Source organism: Dermacentor andersoni, chromosome 1 (genome assembly GCF_023375885.2).
Source record: "Dermacentor andersoni chromosome 1, qqDerAnde1_hic_scaffold, whole genome shotgun sequence".
Taxonomy (NCBI): Eukaryota; Metazoa; Arthropoda; class Arachnida; order Ixodida; family Ixodidae; genus Dermacentor; species Dermacentor andersoni.
Window position 1 is genome coordinate 261,036,304 of NC_092814.1, and position 16,699 is coordinate 261,053,002.

The window sequence follows — 16,699 nt, forward strand, 5'->3', positions numbered from 1 at the left end:
GTCTCAGGAAGTAATGAAAGTGCGGCAGGTTTGCTTGTGCTTTCGTAACGAGCCGCGATTCGTAGGTCGCATACGGTCCAGACCAGACGTCGGGTTACGTTACGTTACTGGATGCACAAATCAAGACAATCGTCACGTGAATTTAGCTTTACTGAGTATTAGCCGTGTTGTTCGTCCGCAGTGCTGTTCCGGCCGCACGAAAGAAAGTGTTCATTTTTGTCTTCTACACAGCGTCACCGACAGGAATACGCAGAGTGGTGGCTGCGAAGTTACCGAATATTACTGAATTGACTGCTAGTAGGTTTAAAATAGGTTTTATAGGCGGACGAACGAAGAGTTCGCTGCTAAGTCGGGCGCTCGTCGCACTTCCAAGGAGGCGCGGCACTCACCGGTGGGCCCATGTTTCCCCTCTCTCCTGGAAAACCAGGAGGACCTGGAGGCCCAGGGGGGCCTTTGTTTCCCGGAAGGCCAACAGGACCCTGGGAGGAAAGAACAAAAGTAAAAACACACAATGATTATGAAATTATAAATATAGTTCGTCTTGTACAAGAAAATTCAGCAACGTACCGTAACACAAAGCATTAGCTCGACTTAAACCTGTCGCAGCGCAACTTATCGCGATGATGTCGTTCTACATGCCAGTTCTCTTCTTGCAATAGATTTTCTTTTTTTCCAGTGGGACATATGGCATAAGTCAGGGTTTGCAAGATATAGTACTAAGAGGTGCATGCATGGGCGCTATGGCAGAGTCTCTCTCTCTCTCTTTTTTTTTTTTTTCTTGTTTGTCTTTCCCTGGTCAATTAGCTCCATCAGTCAATAGTTCGGCCGGTATCGAAAAAGGAGTAATAACTCCTTTAAAATGTAGCGAGGAGATCCCGTATTAATTTTGCTTGCAGTTTTGTACAGGACGAACCTCCACGTATGAGTAACAAACACATGCAATGCAGACGCTAGATGCAGCAGTTAGAATCCACTTGCAAACCATATTTATACAGTTATGAAAGTGGTTGCTCACATGATCTGGTACGTGAAACTCAGAAATTTCCAAGCAAATAAGTTTAACGTGCACGTCATAAACCGCCCGATATCCCATGACAATGCAACAATTCCTTACAAACATCACTTTGGTTTTACTGACTGAAATGGTGTTCTGACTCTCACGACTTTGTAGTGCATACACTATAGTAGCCTCCTCTCAGTCAACACAGTTTTCCTCATCTCTTTCGAACATCATTGCGCCTATTTCGTGCTGTAAAGCTGCCGCAAATGCAAACTGCAACGCGCGCACGTACAACCCAACTGACAAAGTACTGAGTGCACAGCTATTACAAATGGTCATGAAGCTAGGAGATGTAATGAGCCCTCCTCTCTACAGCGCGCACACAGCACTCCTCTCCACAGCACAACCTATTTCGCCGTATTCAACGTTGAACTCCACAATTTCGGCGAAGGTCAACTTCGAAGATTGCAGGCAGCAATGAATTTGCATTGACAAAAATGCGATTAGCGTAGCTGTGAGCAACGTACCGTTGGACCTTCTTTTCCCGCAGGTCCGGGCAAGCCTGTCTCACCAGGAACGCCCTGGGCAACAGACAGTTCAAGAAAGGGTAGCAATAAAATGACATACATTCCAAAATAAAGTCGCAGGGCCTTATTACTCGACTAAACGGACTCTAGACCCAAGAAAATTGGTTGGCGTCTTTATTGCACACATGGCGCAGTATACACCATCCGCATTTGGGTAAAGTCTTAGCGTAGCGGGGCAGAAAGGGTGATACACGTATTGGGAATCGAATCTGCGACCTCGGGTTTAGCAGCAGAACGCCATAGCCACTGAGGCAAGGATTACCAACTAGCCCGAGCCATTACTCTATTGAGAAATGTTCGCAGTTACGGCTTGAGGAACATTAATATCTGAACGCTAGGGCTTCAATACCCTAAAGAAGCTTTACAAAGTGTCTCGAATTATCTATCTATAACCGCGGTTAACGCATTGCAGTCTAGAAATAATTTCCTCTCAAAAGCTTTCCTGCATTAATTTTTCTTTACGGCACTAACATCGAACGGATTAAAACCGATTGAAATGCACTGTATTGTGCCTGCAACAGTGCTAAGTCAGTCAAGTTGCCTTGACATTATGCGATCTATACACGCCGACTAAAGGGAAACTGATTTTCTGAGCTCGGTACGGTGTATAGAATACGAATATTTGGCGGAGCTCACTAAACATGCACCACTGAAGGGCCCATTCAATGTCTAATGTTTGAAACGAGCTTGAAGGGGATCCCCCCAAAAAGAAATTGACGGGAAACAAAAACAGTCGCAGTTTCGCCTGACAGGCGAAATATTTATTTATTTATTTATTTATTTATTTATTTATTTATTTATTTATTTATTTATTTATTTATTTATTTCACATACTTTCAGGGCCTGAAGGCGCTAAATCCTGTAAAAACACAACCAAAAATATTAACAAACGGCATTCTGAACAGCGGTCTTAAAGCTGGTAAAGTCGGCGATGAATGCGACTGATGCAGAAAGGCGATTCCAATCCGTACTTGTCCTAGGGATGAATCAGTCATTGTAACGGTTTGTGCGGCACAATGGCACCCAACTTTAAGGCTGTGGTCAGTGCGGGACGAAATGTAAGACGGAGGAGCAAAAAGGGGAGTTCAAATGAAGAACTTTGTGAAAAAGGCAGAGACGGGAGCATTTACGGCGTGACGAAAGATCAGGTAAGTTAACAGTTCGTTTCATTGATGAGATGCTTGCATCGCGAGAATAATTAGACAAGATAAAGCGTGCATCTCGGTTGGAATGCTTTCTAGAGTAGAAACTAATGAAGACTGAGTCGGATCCCAAATGACTGAAGCATACTCTAATTTGGAGCAAACTAAAGGTTTTTAAAGAGTCAACTTCAGGGAGGAAGAGGCCAAGCAAAAATTACGGCGTAAGTACACAAGGATGCAGTTAGCGTTATTAGTAACATAGGTAACATTGAAATTCCAAGAAAGGTTATCTGATATGTGAAGGCCGAGATACCTTTAAGAGGTAACTGACGTCACAGGAGCACCAAAGTACGTGTGTATGGCAGCGTTACGAGATATTTGCGTGGCCTTACATTTATTTGAATTAAGTTGCATGTACTAATTAGTAAACCATTCAGTTACGCAGTTAAGTTCGTCCTGCAGTTCTTAAGAATCAGATGGATTAGTAATTTTACGGTAGAGGACACAGTCATCCGCGAATAGCTTTAGGAAAGAAGAAAGAACGCAGTTCGGAAGATCGTTATTGTAGATTAAAAAGAGAAGTGGACCCAGGACTGAGCCTTGAGGAGCACCTGCTGGTACATTAGAAAATTGAGAATTACAGTTATTGGTGTTTACCAAGTGCGTCCTGTTAGAAAGAAAAGTTGTTTATCCACTCGAGCACCTCTGCACACAGGTTAAGTTCAGCCAACTTAAGAAGTAAATCATGGGTCACAGAGTCGAAGGCTTTGGCAAAATCAAGAAATACGCAGTCTATGTCGGTACCTAGATTATAAATTGCAAAAAGATCGTTAGTAAATGATAAGAGCCATGTTTAACACGAAAAGAACTTAGGGAAACCATGTTGGCAGGGGTCAAGAAAGGAGTTGGATTCTAAGAACTGAGCCAAACGCGAATATTTTCTATGCTCAAGAACTTTACATGAAGTGCTTGTTAGTGAGATAGGCCTGTAGTTGCTGCGTAAGTGTGTCACCGGATTTGCGAACTGCAATCACCTTTCCCACGCACCAGTCATATGGAAGAACAGTTAGCAAATTAGTAGACAGATCTACGAAGTAAAAACAGCACCTTGATAGGCCGTATAAACTCATAAACATTCACCTACTAACTAAGTAACAAGCATGGTGTCACGCGCGCAGGCAAATATATATACATCTCAATAAATGAGCGCGGACACTCGCTGTCAAAATGCTGGCGTGAGGAAGAGCGGCAGCAGCGGCGAGTGAATTGACCTTCATGCTGCCATTCGCATCAACGCAAACTAAGCGGCGAGAACACAGCACACACGAAGCTATGAGCACGCGGCGCACTCTGTCCGCATTGCAGCTCGCCTTCAAGATAGGGACCGCGCGGCCATGCGCGTCCGCGCCATACGCGGCAGCCGCCGGAGTAGAACGTCCCACCTCCCTCCCCCGATGCCTTGCGCGCGACGGAAGACGGCGCGCTTCCTCCCCGCTTTCCTCCCTTGTGCGCACGTGATTGAGCCGCCATCGTCGGCTCACCCTGGCCGGCTTTCACTCGCACATGCAGCATATGGCGCGCAGTGAGGATGTTATCGCCCTTGGACTTTATACAGAATATCACGGCGACGGCAGAAACGCGCCTGGAGTGTCCATGTAGTTGCTATTGCGACAAAAAGAGTCTAGGTATGTCAGTTATACACCTGACACACGGCCAAACCTAAGTCCTTTAACGTAAACGTCTTTCTTTTATGCTAGAGGGCCCCTTATCAAAAGGATTGCACTTTCATAGCCGCCCTTCGCCCTGGCACCCGCAGTTCAAGTGACCTCCAAACACGGTGCACGTTAATTGTGTGCGTGAGAACGCGCGGGCAGAGTGGACACGATCACGTGACCTCTATCACTGGGTGCGTGGGAAGACGGCGCGCATCAAACCACCAGGCTTCTCGTCACACCCTCGCATACTCTCCCTCGCAACCGCTACCATCGCGTGGGCACCAACACGAGGTGCGCGAGCCAAGGGGACTCGGTGGGCTAGGCCGCAACTGCTGTGCATGCGCCGCGCACTCGGAACCACACGGCAGTGGTGCCGGCGGCGCCAGCGACGACGACGAAAACGCGTCACGAGGCTCTGCGTGATTGCTATCGCAATACAAGACAGCATTACATCCCAGCATATTCTCACCGGACGACCAGGAGGTCCGATGTCGCCGGATGCTCCGGTTTCACCAGGAGGGCCCTAGAAAAAGTAAGAAAAGCTATTCTATTACAAATAAAATAGCGCGCACAATTGCGCCGGTCATGTGCCCACAAAGTATAGGTATCTAAACTGAATAAACGGGATTATTTGTCATGCCTGTATTGCCTGCGAAGACTTACAACGCTGAGAGAAATCCTGAACCATTTCATGTTTATCACCGCGACTACAATGCCTTGTGTCAGCCAACTTGTACTCACTGTCTGGAATCACTTTCAAAATACGCGTATATAAAGTGAGAAAGAAATTCTAAAGGAAGCGTTAGTGAATAAATAATGATGAAGGTATGCTTTGCTTCTTCTGCATAGGAAAAGGAAGAATATCTCCTAATAGCCTAAGTTTTTAGTATACATGCTTCAGTTAATATATCTACTGTCAAAATTTTAAAAAAGTTTGTAGTTGGGACATGGACACTACGAAGCCGACTACAGGCTAAGAGCTATACCTATATATCTACCATCCTACCTCTCCTATCTACCTACCTATATACCTATATATCAGAAGTTTGGAGCGTGTGCCCCTGCCGGAAATTGTGTTATCAAATGTCAATAGTATCGACGCCATTTACAAGTATGCTCCTCTCTGTAGATGGCCTATGTTATAGATGTTACAGAGGTAGAAAAACGACTGCCTTTTTAAGGTACGGTGGCAAGTTTATCGAGAAAATTACTAATGGCGGACGCGGGAACGCAATGGCACTGGGCGTACCGCCGGTCCGATGACGCCAGGTGGCCCTGGAGGTCCCGCGGTGCCGGTTTCACCCTGAAAACGGTACAAGGAATGTTATTGGTGCCTGCCAAAATTGAGTAACTCACAAAAGTAAATTTGCAGCGCGACTGCGACACCGGAAACTTACGGGTGGCCCTCGCTCCCCTGGAGGTCCCGGAGGCCCATCCTTTCCTGACGCACCCTGCGTCGTTGTTGCGAGAAAGAGAAGAGCTGCGTGCAGGCATCGCCCGAGTCTGTCGATTCTGCCTTCTTAAGAAGACTACAGAGAGCCGCAAACACCTCTCAAATCGTTAGGAACTAGCGCTTCTAGGGATGGCATTATAATGTCCTCAACAAATAAAATCAATGCAGGATTTTGAGATCAAAGCCAATGGACGCAGGTAGAAAGGAGACTGACAAACACCGGCGTTACTCCCAACTAACGAGTATTTGATGAAGAAAGCGTACATACATATCACACAAAAAAACGCGATTCCCAAAGATTATTCATCTTTGAATTCCTAAGACGAATGACCTGTCCGGATGTCAGTTTATGTTACAATACAAGCTGTCTGAAGCAAAGAAAAAAATGCACACAGGTCGCGTTGAGGGTATTTAATTCTGAATGTTTCAACTTCTAACGTCAGACTTACGGTGACGCCACATGATGGTCCGTGGTTTTTCTTGTGGAATGAGGCAGACCTGCCTCTTATATACCTATGATACGAGCAAGAAGTTGTGACCACCAAGCGGTATGTTGGCAGGGTTTCACGTCATCCACGCGAGCCTTTTCCCTTGTACTTACCGAAGGACAACTGAACTCTTTGCATCTGAATCTCGCGAGATGTGCTGGACGTTACCTGAAGCTTATCCATTGCCTAAACTTATCCCATTGCACTCAAGGATAGCTGCACCATACAGGATGCTTTTTGTAGCTGCAGCAATTTTTCAAAATTTGCCTGTGGCAGATAGCTCAATTCTAACCCTTGATCTAAATTACTCGATGAGGCGGTCATTACCTCTACGAGAAATCAAACTGCTTAATTTCATAATTAACATAATTATGCAAATTAACGTTTTGGTTTATTATTATTTTACGGCACATATTTTAAGCTGTGAATTGTAGCTAGTGAGTTCGCAAGGTGTATTCATTCAGAACGAATTCTGTGGACTGCACCAGCTTTGAGATATTAATGTTCAATGTGTCCGACGAAATTCAGCGGTGTTCGGGTTACTTTTGTGCTTCAGTGCGTGAAACAGCGTTTTCTTCAAAAAAGGTAACTGGAACGCGAATGCATTTCGTTGGACACTTTGGAAATTAATACCTCGAAACTGCTACAGAACTGAGAATCAGTTCCAAGTGGATACGCCTTGCGAAGTCACCGGCTATAATTCGTAGACTGAAACAGGCGCCACAAAATAATTACTTAAAAAGGTAATTAGCGTAATTATGTTAATTATTCAGTTGAATATTTTGATTTCTCCTAGAAGTAATGGCCGCCTCATTGAGTAACTAAGATCAAGAGTTAAAATAGTGAGATCTGCCACAGACATTTTTTTTTTATTTGGCGCAGCTAAAAAAAAAAACACCCTATATGATGAGAAACGAGGGAAATCACTTGATATAAAATCGGCTTGCAAAATAACAGATCATAAAATCGACGTACGTAACCACAACAGTACATTAGAGTAGTTACGGTTGTGGCTGCAGAATATATTCTTTTAATGCCTTGCGGGTTCTGTCCTCTTGTTCTTTTCACATTACGTCACTTTTTATATCCGTGTATTTTTTAAGCGGAACACCGGTTCCGGAAAAGGCAGGCTTTGGGAGGTGGTACTTCGATGCAGGCTATAAGCCTACTAAAGTTATAGACCTGTAAACATCGGCGTCCTTCCGCGTATGTCTTTCTCAGTTATTCGAGTCATTACAGGACAGACATAAGGCGGCAACTGACTACGATAGGAGGAGAGCCGCCTGCTCTCTAAACAAAAAGACTCTGGAATTCTGGAACAAAAAGATTCCAGCGCGAGAACGACCGAGCCAAGTGCGAAACAGGTACACCCCAGCCTGCTCTCTGGGACAATGGTCTCGACTCTAGGTCCTGGCTACATTTCCTAGACCCTGAAACTGTCAGTGACAAGCTAAAGTGCATAGATGGCACAAGCAGAAGCATGGTGAGCATGTGTACGCAGCCGGTCATCATGTGTATATGTAGCTACTTGGCATCTCTACCACCACACTTTCATATTTTCTCTCCGTCCACCTTCTCTTTATGGGGCATAGCAGCATAGAGACTTAGCATCTCTGAACAACCTCTCTACCTTTCTTTTATTTATTTTTGACCAAATATTTTTTATTTTCATCTCCTCTCCCCCACGCGATGGAACGAGGACGCGTTGGTGTAACTCACGGGCGATCCTGGCACTCCCACGAATCCTCTGGCGCCTTCAGGGCCCTGGGGCCCTCTCTCGCCGGGAATGCCGGGAGGTCCCGGCTCTCCGGTGCTGCCCTGAAATGGCATAGAGCATATCAGGTCGGCCTGGAGAAGCATATAGCACCAAACCATCGAACCATACGTAAATGTTGCGATGGGCAGCAGCTAGTCGTGTGACAGAATCAGTAAGCAAGCAAGACGGCGAAACACGGCAATAATGTTCAGCAATGCAGCGCGGAAAAATGAAAAAAAAATAAACTTAACTAGAACCAGTGCCAGCTTGTCTTGCCGTGGGACGAAAGTCCGGGTTCACTATGTATGAAGTTGTGGTAATGAGAATTTAATGAAGGGGAAGTTTTGCTGTAGGTACGCCCAAGGCCGGCTTCTTACGTTCCTATATCTGTAAACGCCACTTTAACATTTACCGCATGTGGGCTTGCGCATGATGCTTTTAAAACGTTTCCAACATTCACTAAAAGCGAAAACAGGATAACCTCCTTGATCACCGTAGATATTTTTCCTTCGATAGTGACACCGCGGCGCTGCACGCAGTTTTTCTGTTATTTTTTTTTTTTTTTACCTACGCGCACGTCAGATGCACACATGACTGTTCACCCTAAGTTTATGGCATCACTAGGTAGTAGACACTAAGAAACTTTTCAAATCTTTTTTTTTTTTTCATGTATATTTTCAGCAGTAAATGCTGAACTGACTAGGTATCATGCTTCCTAGAGTGCTACGCCAACTTGCCGCGCATATTGCACTTCAACACACCGCACAGTAACAATTTTTTTCATTCAGCATTTAACTCGTAATTCCTGTGTATTACCTACGGCGTTACATAATGCATCATCGGTAATTACCGTCGATTGAACAGAAAACGTAAGAGCTTGTTCTTTACGTTTTTCGGTAGAAACAAAAACTACAGAAGTTGCTGACGTAACATTTTCTTTAAATAAAGCGTTCGACTTGAAATATATAAGATCTGCGGTGGTCACCTTTTCTCCGGGCGCCCCTCTTTTTCCGACTCTTCCTCTCTGGCCCCTGTTCCCCTTGAGGGAGTAAAGAGACAGCACGTTTAGTAAAGAGCAAGTATTCGCCACAATTTATTGAATCGTGACTTGAATCATGACTGGAATAACGTTGTGCAAGTGGTTACCCCAAAGTCATAATTTTTAACAAGGTTACATGAACTCCGGAACACTCTCAAAAGCGGTAGGTTTACAAAAACAGTGCTAAATACCACCGAAAGTCACGTCCTATGTGATTACACATGAAGAATGATGGCCTTCACGCACGCATTCTTTTTTTTTCGGCAAAATATAACCAATAACAATCAGCCGACGATAAAGCAGGTACTACATAGAGAGAGAAGATAAATAAGAAAGACAAGGAGGGTAAACCAGACACGCATCCACTACCCTACACAAGGAGGAGGAGCATGGACATGGAACATGGACACCACAGTTGCTCACTTAGGTCTGTAGACGTCGGTTTCTGATCTTGAGAGTTTGTTTCTCGTCATGGAGCTGGAACTGCATGCAGAACATACGTGAGCTCCTTGCAGATATACGGGAACACACTCCTGCGGTCGCGGCACGTGGAAGAGCTGATGAATGGCGGTGGTGATGACGTTACAGCTGGTTTTAGCCTGGCAGACGAGGCCCGCGATTGCTCCGCCTGTAACACCCATTTCTGGGTGAACATTTCGTCACCACACGCCTGAAAGTCCACTGTCTCGAAGAAAGGTCAGAAGGCGCCGTACTTCTCTTCAGATGGTCTGGTGACCTTCTGGAAACACGAAGCGTTCTGCGCAATCGTGCGAAATCCTCTCCTTTTTCATGGTGTCAAGTAGAAAGTTTCGTTGCTCATTGTACCGCCGGCAGGACGATATATAAAGATGCTCCGCATCGCCGATCTCGCCGCAGGCTGCGCGTAATGGGGCATCCGTGTTCCCAGTCTCAAATTACCAAGCTGACGTGTACGCCGAACCCGTTCTGATTCGTAAAAGTAGTGTGGCCTCCGAGCGCTTTAGCTTCTTGATCATGCAGGGCTCATTGGGCGGCCTACAAAGTTATTTAATATTCAGCGAATGGCCTCCTTTGTTAGTTGAACAATTTTTTAGGTCCTTTCAATTTTTTTAGGACTTGAGAGAGCTCCACGTGCGATAGAATGAGCTACGTAGTCAGGTAGTGTAATGGAACGATATAGATCATGTTGGAAGGCGATTTCTAAGATTGCACCGGCGTAAGGATCAAATACGGAACATGGTGTCTCTAGTTTTCCACTAGCATATCGATAAACTTTTGACTCCGAGCTGACGGTGGGCTGGCTGGTGCAGCTTAGTAACAAGCATAGGAAGATCATCAACCAATGACTGCAGTATGACGAGAACCTGCCGGTCTTGCTCTGGCAATATCACTAGAACAAACAGGGCATTCTACGCGTTCGTCGTGCCCAGGAATTTCCATGCTATCGTTGTGCCTTGCAAGTCGGAGATTGGAATATATACCATGGATCAGGCAATCATGCTCTCCGCAGCTCCCTTCTCCTTGGCTTCCTTGTCCATGGCGCCAGGTCTGCTTGGCCTAGGAGACACTGGGGCAGCGACGACGGATGTCGCTTACGCATCTTATAAGTTGTGGTAGACCTTGATGAACGTCTGTGACAGGAGCGCCGTCGGCGTCATTTTCGAAATACGTCGGCAGCTTCTCCGTGAGACGAGTGGTCCTTCACCCTATGTTTTAAAATGTCCATTTCTTTTTGAAAAATAGCTAGGGCACTTCCAAGCGGTGACATTGCAGCTGTTAGTGCTGCGAAGCTCGGAGCATTGGGAGCATGCTGTCGCGTTTGTAGAGACACTGCTCACGTGTTCAAGTTTCGTGTATTTCTTGCATTGGAATGGTCACCGTGTAAAAGGACGGGCTAGATGCCGGAAATGGTCTACCTCGACGTGTACCGGCAGGGATTAACCGTTGAATATAACTTTCACAAAACGTGATCTGCCGATGCGAGAAAAAGTGTGATAACAGGTTCATCTGTAGCTGGCCTTATGAGTTTCGTCAAATCGGCACTTGAAAAGGTCTCGTCGATGTCGTAGATAACACCAGTGGTGACCTCCTTGCAGGGCTGAATAGGTGAGTGGCAGTGGTGTAGCCAGGAAGTGACACACCGGATATGTACCTCCCCACCCCCATTGCCCCCAACTTGAAATTTGTATGTTAGTGTGACGCCAGCCAAGCCCCCCTCTCACCCTCCCCGCCCCCTGTCAAGTGCCTGCTTCCCTCCCGAAAAACATTACTGGCTACACCACTGGTAAGCAGATTTGCATACCGTCGAGGCTGGTGACCTGCTGCAAGGTCTCTAACGCGACCACATGTTCAACATTTATTGCCAGTATGTTCCAGGGTATGTTGATTCTGACGTCATTTACATCGTTTAGCACCAGTGCATCGATTCATGGATGATACGGAAGTGGAATAACGGCGAAAGCAGCGTTAACACCGACGACACCATGACCTGCTCCATTGACAATGACGAAGCTTCTGCCAACAGTTGCTGAACATTAGGGCGAAGAGAAAAATGACCAGCACACCATCCCGTTCGAGGATGTCCACTGTAAGGCCGAAGGGATCCCCTGAGGCATTCACCACCCTTTTCGTGGCTGCACTCGCCACAGGCTACACCGAACACCTCAGCGAATACGTACTACAGGTCCGCTAAAAGTTATAAGCTGACTAGCATCATACGATACATACACATGGTTATTTTAATCCACCTAAATAGAACCTTTCCCCCTGCCCCGCCCCCTATTCTACAGATGCATCACCCCGCTACAAAGCAGGTCATGATTCCCTGGTCACTCTATATATCTAATTTCTTTTTCGTGGTTCACCGCCTGTAAAGTGAATTCAAGAGCTAGTGCTAGCACACGACAGAAATTTCGCTAGTAACGTTATTGTTTTTTTTTTTTTACCCGCGGTCCAATTTGGCCTCGCTCTCCGTGTGGGCCGGTTGGTCCCTAGAAAAGAGAAGAAAGACGACACATTTATTCCCCTATTTTGCCACCACTTTTCAAATTTCTTGCACAACAAAGGAAAAAAAATGAATTACAGTGTCAAGTCTTTGGCTCTTAACAATTTCTGCTCTGAAGATTTCCTCAAAGCACCTGATTTAATGTTTTTGTGTTCGAGCTGTGGTGCTTCTACTGTCATTTACGCGCCTACTGGGAGAGTTTCTTCGAGATTCATAAGAACAAGTATGAAGCTAAACAGTGCTGTCCTTTATGCGCATTACGTGCTCTTTAGATTACCGCTTATTCATTTGGTAACCGATTTGTTCGCTAGAAGTGGAAGATGGTATAAAGAAATTATCTTTTTTGTGACACTGATGTAGAAATTAAGTCGGATGACTAGGCGTAATGAGTTTACGTAAGTACGAAAGTTCCGTAATTTGCGTATAGTGTAATATAAGCCTCAAGAACGTGAGTTTTAGGCACACACGTACCCGGTCGCCTTTGTCACCTTTCTCTCCGGTCTTTCCATGAAATCCCTTTTCGCCCTGCAATGGAACATTCTCAAGTTCACGTAGGGCTCTAACAGCCTTAGCACACTGATAGTATCACTGACATTCCTTTGAGGGAAACCGTTGAAGAGAGTTTCGAACTTCAAGAGGCGAGAATAACAACAACAAAAATCATGGATAGACACAGAAGACACGTCGAGCGCTTACGGACACGTATTTAGCTAACGAAGCAAACGCCGCTCTATAAAGCGCATAGTCCTGCCTTTTTTTTTTTTCTTTGAAATTCTAAACATGTGCTAACAAAGATCAATTTCAATCCTCATTGCTCAATGGTCAAGGGCACGTATTGTACCTGAACTTTGCTCACAAAGTAAGTGGCTTCTTCCAACAAAAATTACCTTATTGAATTTCTAGGACAACAGATTTAATCCTAAGGGGAGACAGGAGCCTATAGGTATGCGCGGTACATGATGAACACTTCCTTTGCGTGGATTACGAAAAAAAAGTTGACACACTAGACAGATATATGAGGACACGTATAGAGTTTGACAATATCTCCTAGAATAAGATAGGGCTGTGTACAATATTGACGTTTATTTGCGAGACCTATGCAACGGGACTACAATATGAGTGGTCATAAAAGCTCTTAACAAGCTCAATCAGCAAGTAGGTATACATAAGCTTGGTCTTCTCCTCAAGGCCAAACTTAAATACAAACCAATTAACAATCATTTGACGGTCACTCTAACGCTAACGTTTCCGATAAGCTAAGCTAGTGACGCAAGTAATGTGCAACCACCTGGTACACTAAAATGCACTTGAAATGAAGTCAGTGCAGTGTATTATGGTATCAATCACACGTGTTTTTTTTTGTTTTTCGTTTCTTCAGAGATAATAGTCTAGCGGGAAGTCCTGCATTTCTCTATCTCAGCACGCCGTTTCTCAAGAAACATTGCACACGTTCAGAATATTACTGTGGTTAAAAACAGCTAATGTGATCTTATTAGTAAAGACCCTGCTATATGTAGCTACTTCACCTTCGGTCCTGTCGTTCCCGGATATCCGGGGAATCCTGGAATGCCCATTTTACCCTGGATGGAGAAACGAGGATATATTAATCCACAGTAAGCGCCAAAATGACAGAAAGATTTAGGCATTTTACTTAACGATCATGCTCATGCCGAACGATATCCTACGAGCGAATGTCGTAATCGAAGCGGTCTTTAACAGGCACTGAACATTAAAACAGCAGCTTAGGCATATCTGGTGTAAAAACACAGGCTGCAGTAGTCGCCGATTTTCCTTTAAAAACCAATGGACCTTCAGTAGCTCGCTTCAGAAATGTTATAACACTCTCCTTCATCTTATCAGAACATTAGTCGCACTGTGTATAGATATTACTGCGCGGCCGGATCGTTACATCATAAGTACACAACAAACCTTTTCACCTGGTGCTCCTGGCGGTCCTTTCTCTCCTCGAGGTCCTTCAAATCCCTGTGCGAGTTTTCAAGGAGTCAAAGAGCGCACAGCTTTTAGACACGCATGTGAGAAGAAAACAACGCAAACATACACTACTATTAGAGCTTCAGCAAGCTTCACTTCCATGCCTTTTCCTTCGTACTTTTTTTTTCTTTTTTTTTAAGCAAGGCTTGCTTTTTCAACCCTCAGCTTATTTTGCTGACCATGGGCTGCTGCTTATGAGTGCTGCTGCTGCCTTTCCGACTTTTTCACACGAAGAACAGCACTCATATAGCGAATCCGCCTTATGTGCAGCCCGATATGTACTAGCCCTAGAGATGCGCCAGTAGCCGACTCCGTTTTTTATGGAATTACGCAGTTAAAAAAAAAACTAACGGTACCTAAATATTCTCGGTGCAACAGATATACGTCTTCACGTGTGTAGTTCCTTAATTGAATCGAAACTGTTCTACGCCTTCTTTCCAGGTGATTTAGCGCGTCTGCTCGGTAGGGTTTCTTTTGCCCAGTAAGGTGGGTCCGTCTTTGAGATAGTGCGATAGTAAACTGGGCTGATCCCAGAGATTGCATGATGAAAAGTGGGCCGATCCCGGAGGCAATTTAATCTGCACTCGCGAGGATCACGTGCGTCGCGTAGCCGAGATTTCCCCGTCTGGCTGATTTGCCGGGAAGGCACGCAATCTCTATGCTGCAAAACGCGTTGCTGAGGATGAGTAGTTTTATATCACTCAGTTAATCGCTTCACATATATTACAAAATGTGCGTTCAATGTGTGTATTCTTTTTCTTATTTTACCTATACGCGTGGGTGCATATACCGTAGGTGCGACGCATACTTGCCTTGGGGCCTTCCGGACCTTCTATTCCTTGGACGCCTTCGGTACCCGGAGGACCCCCGTCACCAGGAAGTCCGTGGTCACCTTTTTGACCGTCCACACCCGGTGCGCCCTGCGATTACAACTGTCACGCGCACTTGCACACAGCGCGCGCTCACTCCTCGAAGACGCGCCTCCCTAGTCAGAACCAAGAAATTATTGCTCAGAAACAAAAAAAAAAGATGGGCAGGCCATGTAATGCGTAGGGCAGATAAGTGGTGGACCATTGGAGTTATGAATGGGTGCCGAGGGAAGGCCAGCGCAGTCCAGGACGATAGAAAGCTAGATGGAGTGAGGAAATTAGGAAATTTTCAGGCGCAAGTTAAAATCAGCTATATAGCGCAAGACATGGGTAGTTGGAGATCGTTGGCAGTGGCCTTCGTTCTGGGCAGTGGACATAAAAATAGACTGATGACGATGATAAATTATTGCGCGTCTGCAAGCTGTCAGCGGGAAATTCGTCGCGGTTTCTTTACACCAACCTACAACGTCACGTTGGTCTTTTTTTGTTGTTGTTGTTGTTTATGTACTCTTCCTTTTCTACTGTTTGTGTGATTTGGCGAAAACATGCTCAGCTACAACAACCGTCGCAGTGACAGCGACATGGCCTCCGCGTCATCTGGTCTACAGCACGGTCACTGTGTTGACCGCGCAGTAGCTTTGCATGGAGTCCAGTTGCCGGTCTTCTTGAGAGCCTTGTATAGTGTGGGCGCCCAGTTGTATGATCGAGTTAGGTCTGGCAAATCGACTGTTTCTGCTAAAGCCCAAATAGTAATATTTGGCACTTCCTTGGTACCACAGTGATGGAAAGACAGAAACTGTGCACGAACAAGCGTACTCGTCGTGACAGTGTGATGAAACACGAACCTTATCGCCTTTGTCACCTAGCGGCCCTCGTGGACCATCGTCACCCTGCATTTCACAAAAGAAAGAAAAGAATACAAGAATATAGGAGGCGTAAACATACAATACAAGGGCCATATTTAGTAAGTATTTGTTAGATTCTTTTTTTTTTTTCAACCTGTGTCATTGGCTCGCATCTCTCCACTATTGATAATATCTGGGTCGGCCGCAAGGAAAAGGATCAATGCAAAACACGCTATCATATATTTTTTTCCTCGTGCGAAACGTTTAAAGCAATGGGCAATAGGTTTCTTGCTTTAGGAAAATATAATCGGATCTTCATTCTATCGTTTAATACGTAAAATATATAGTTAAAGAATGGGAGTATTGCGGAATGATATTATTAAGACTGCGAATATTCGAGAATGTTGAGTGCAAAGCGTACAGCTTACATTTGGTTCAAAGTTTTCGATTTCAGTATTTGATATTGTTTGCTTCGAATATTCGATTCTCGCCAAAGATACGGTGTTCTTATGAATACTGTAGCGTGCCTACCTGGTAAAGGGGCTGTGCATGTAGAAGCTGCCTATCGGGACGATGCGTGTCCGTCATTAACCACACTTCACTGTTGTAGAAAATCTACTTTGTGTAAAAGATTATTACCTACTGCACAAATAAAGTGGTCACTGAGCAATGGCATGGAGCAACTAATTCTTTTCGTGATAACTAGATTTCTTTTCGGGCGCTCTACGGATTTAATGCACTGATTTGTACAACGTTCTCGCTTCTTGGTGTAGCTCAACATGTGAGGGCTAATATAACGTGATATATAATGCTTATAGTTAAAAGTATAT

At 45.1% G+C, this 16,699-nt stretch overlaps 2 protein-coding genes across 2 annotated transcripts in view; both read right to left on the reverse strand.

The window, feature by feature from the left end:
* Nucleotides 1–14,753, reverse strand: part of LOC126548544 (uncharacterized) — a 45,411-nt gene extending 30,658 nt beyond the window's left edge. The window contains exons 1-11 of the mRNA XM_072284435.1: nt 14,093–14,753; nt 13,690–13,743; nt 12,635–12,688; nt 12,105–12,149; nt 9,127–9,180; nt 8,105–8,203; nt 5,842–5,895; nt 5,694–5,747; nt 4,914–4,967; nt 1,528–1,581; nt 390–479 (exon numbers count right to left, since the gene is read on the reverse strand). Coding sequence (XP_072140536.1) covers nt 390–479; nt 1,528–1,581; nt 4,914–4,967; nt 5,694–5,747; nt 5,842–5,895; nt 8,105–8,203; nt 9,127–9,180; nt 12,105–12,149; nt 12,635–12,688; nt 13,690–13,737 — 606 coding nt within the window. The 5' untranslated portion in view covers nt 13,738–13,743; nt 14,093–14,753. The remainder of the gene's footprint in view (nt 1–389; nt 480–1,527; nt 1,582–4,913; nt 4,968–5,693; nt 5,748–5,841; nt 5,896–8,104; nt 8,204–9,126; nt 9,181–12,104; nt 12,150–12,634; nt 12,689–13,689; nt 13,744–14,092) is intronic.
* A 138-nt stretch (nt 14,754–14,891) lies between these two features.
* The window catches only part of LOC140213285 (uncharacterized), a 37,437-nt gene continuing 35,629 nt past the window's right edge, over nt 14,892–16,699 (reverse strand). The window contains exons 21-22 of the mRNA XM_072284436.1: nt 15,870–15,914; nt 14,892–15,075 (exon numbers count right to left, since the gene is read on the reverse strand). Coding sequence (XP_072140537.1) covers nt 14,920–15,075; nt 15,870–15,914 — 201 coding nt within the window. The 3' untranslated portion in view covers nt 14,892–14,919. The remainder of the gene's footprint in view (nt 15,076–15,869; nt 15,915–16,699) is intronic.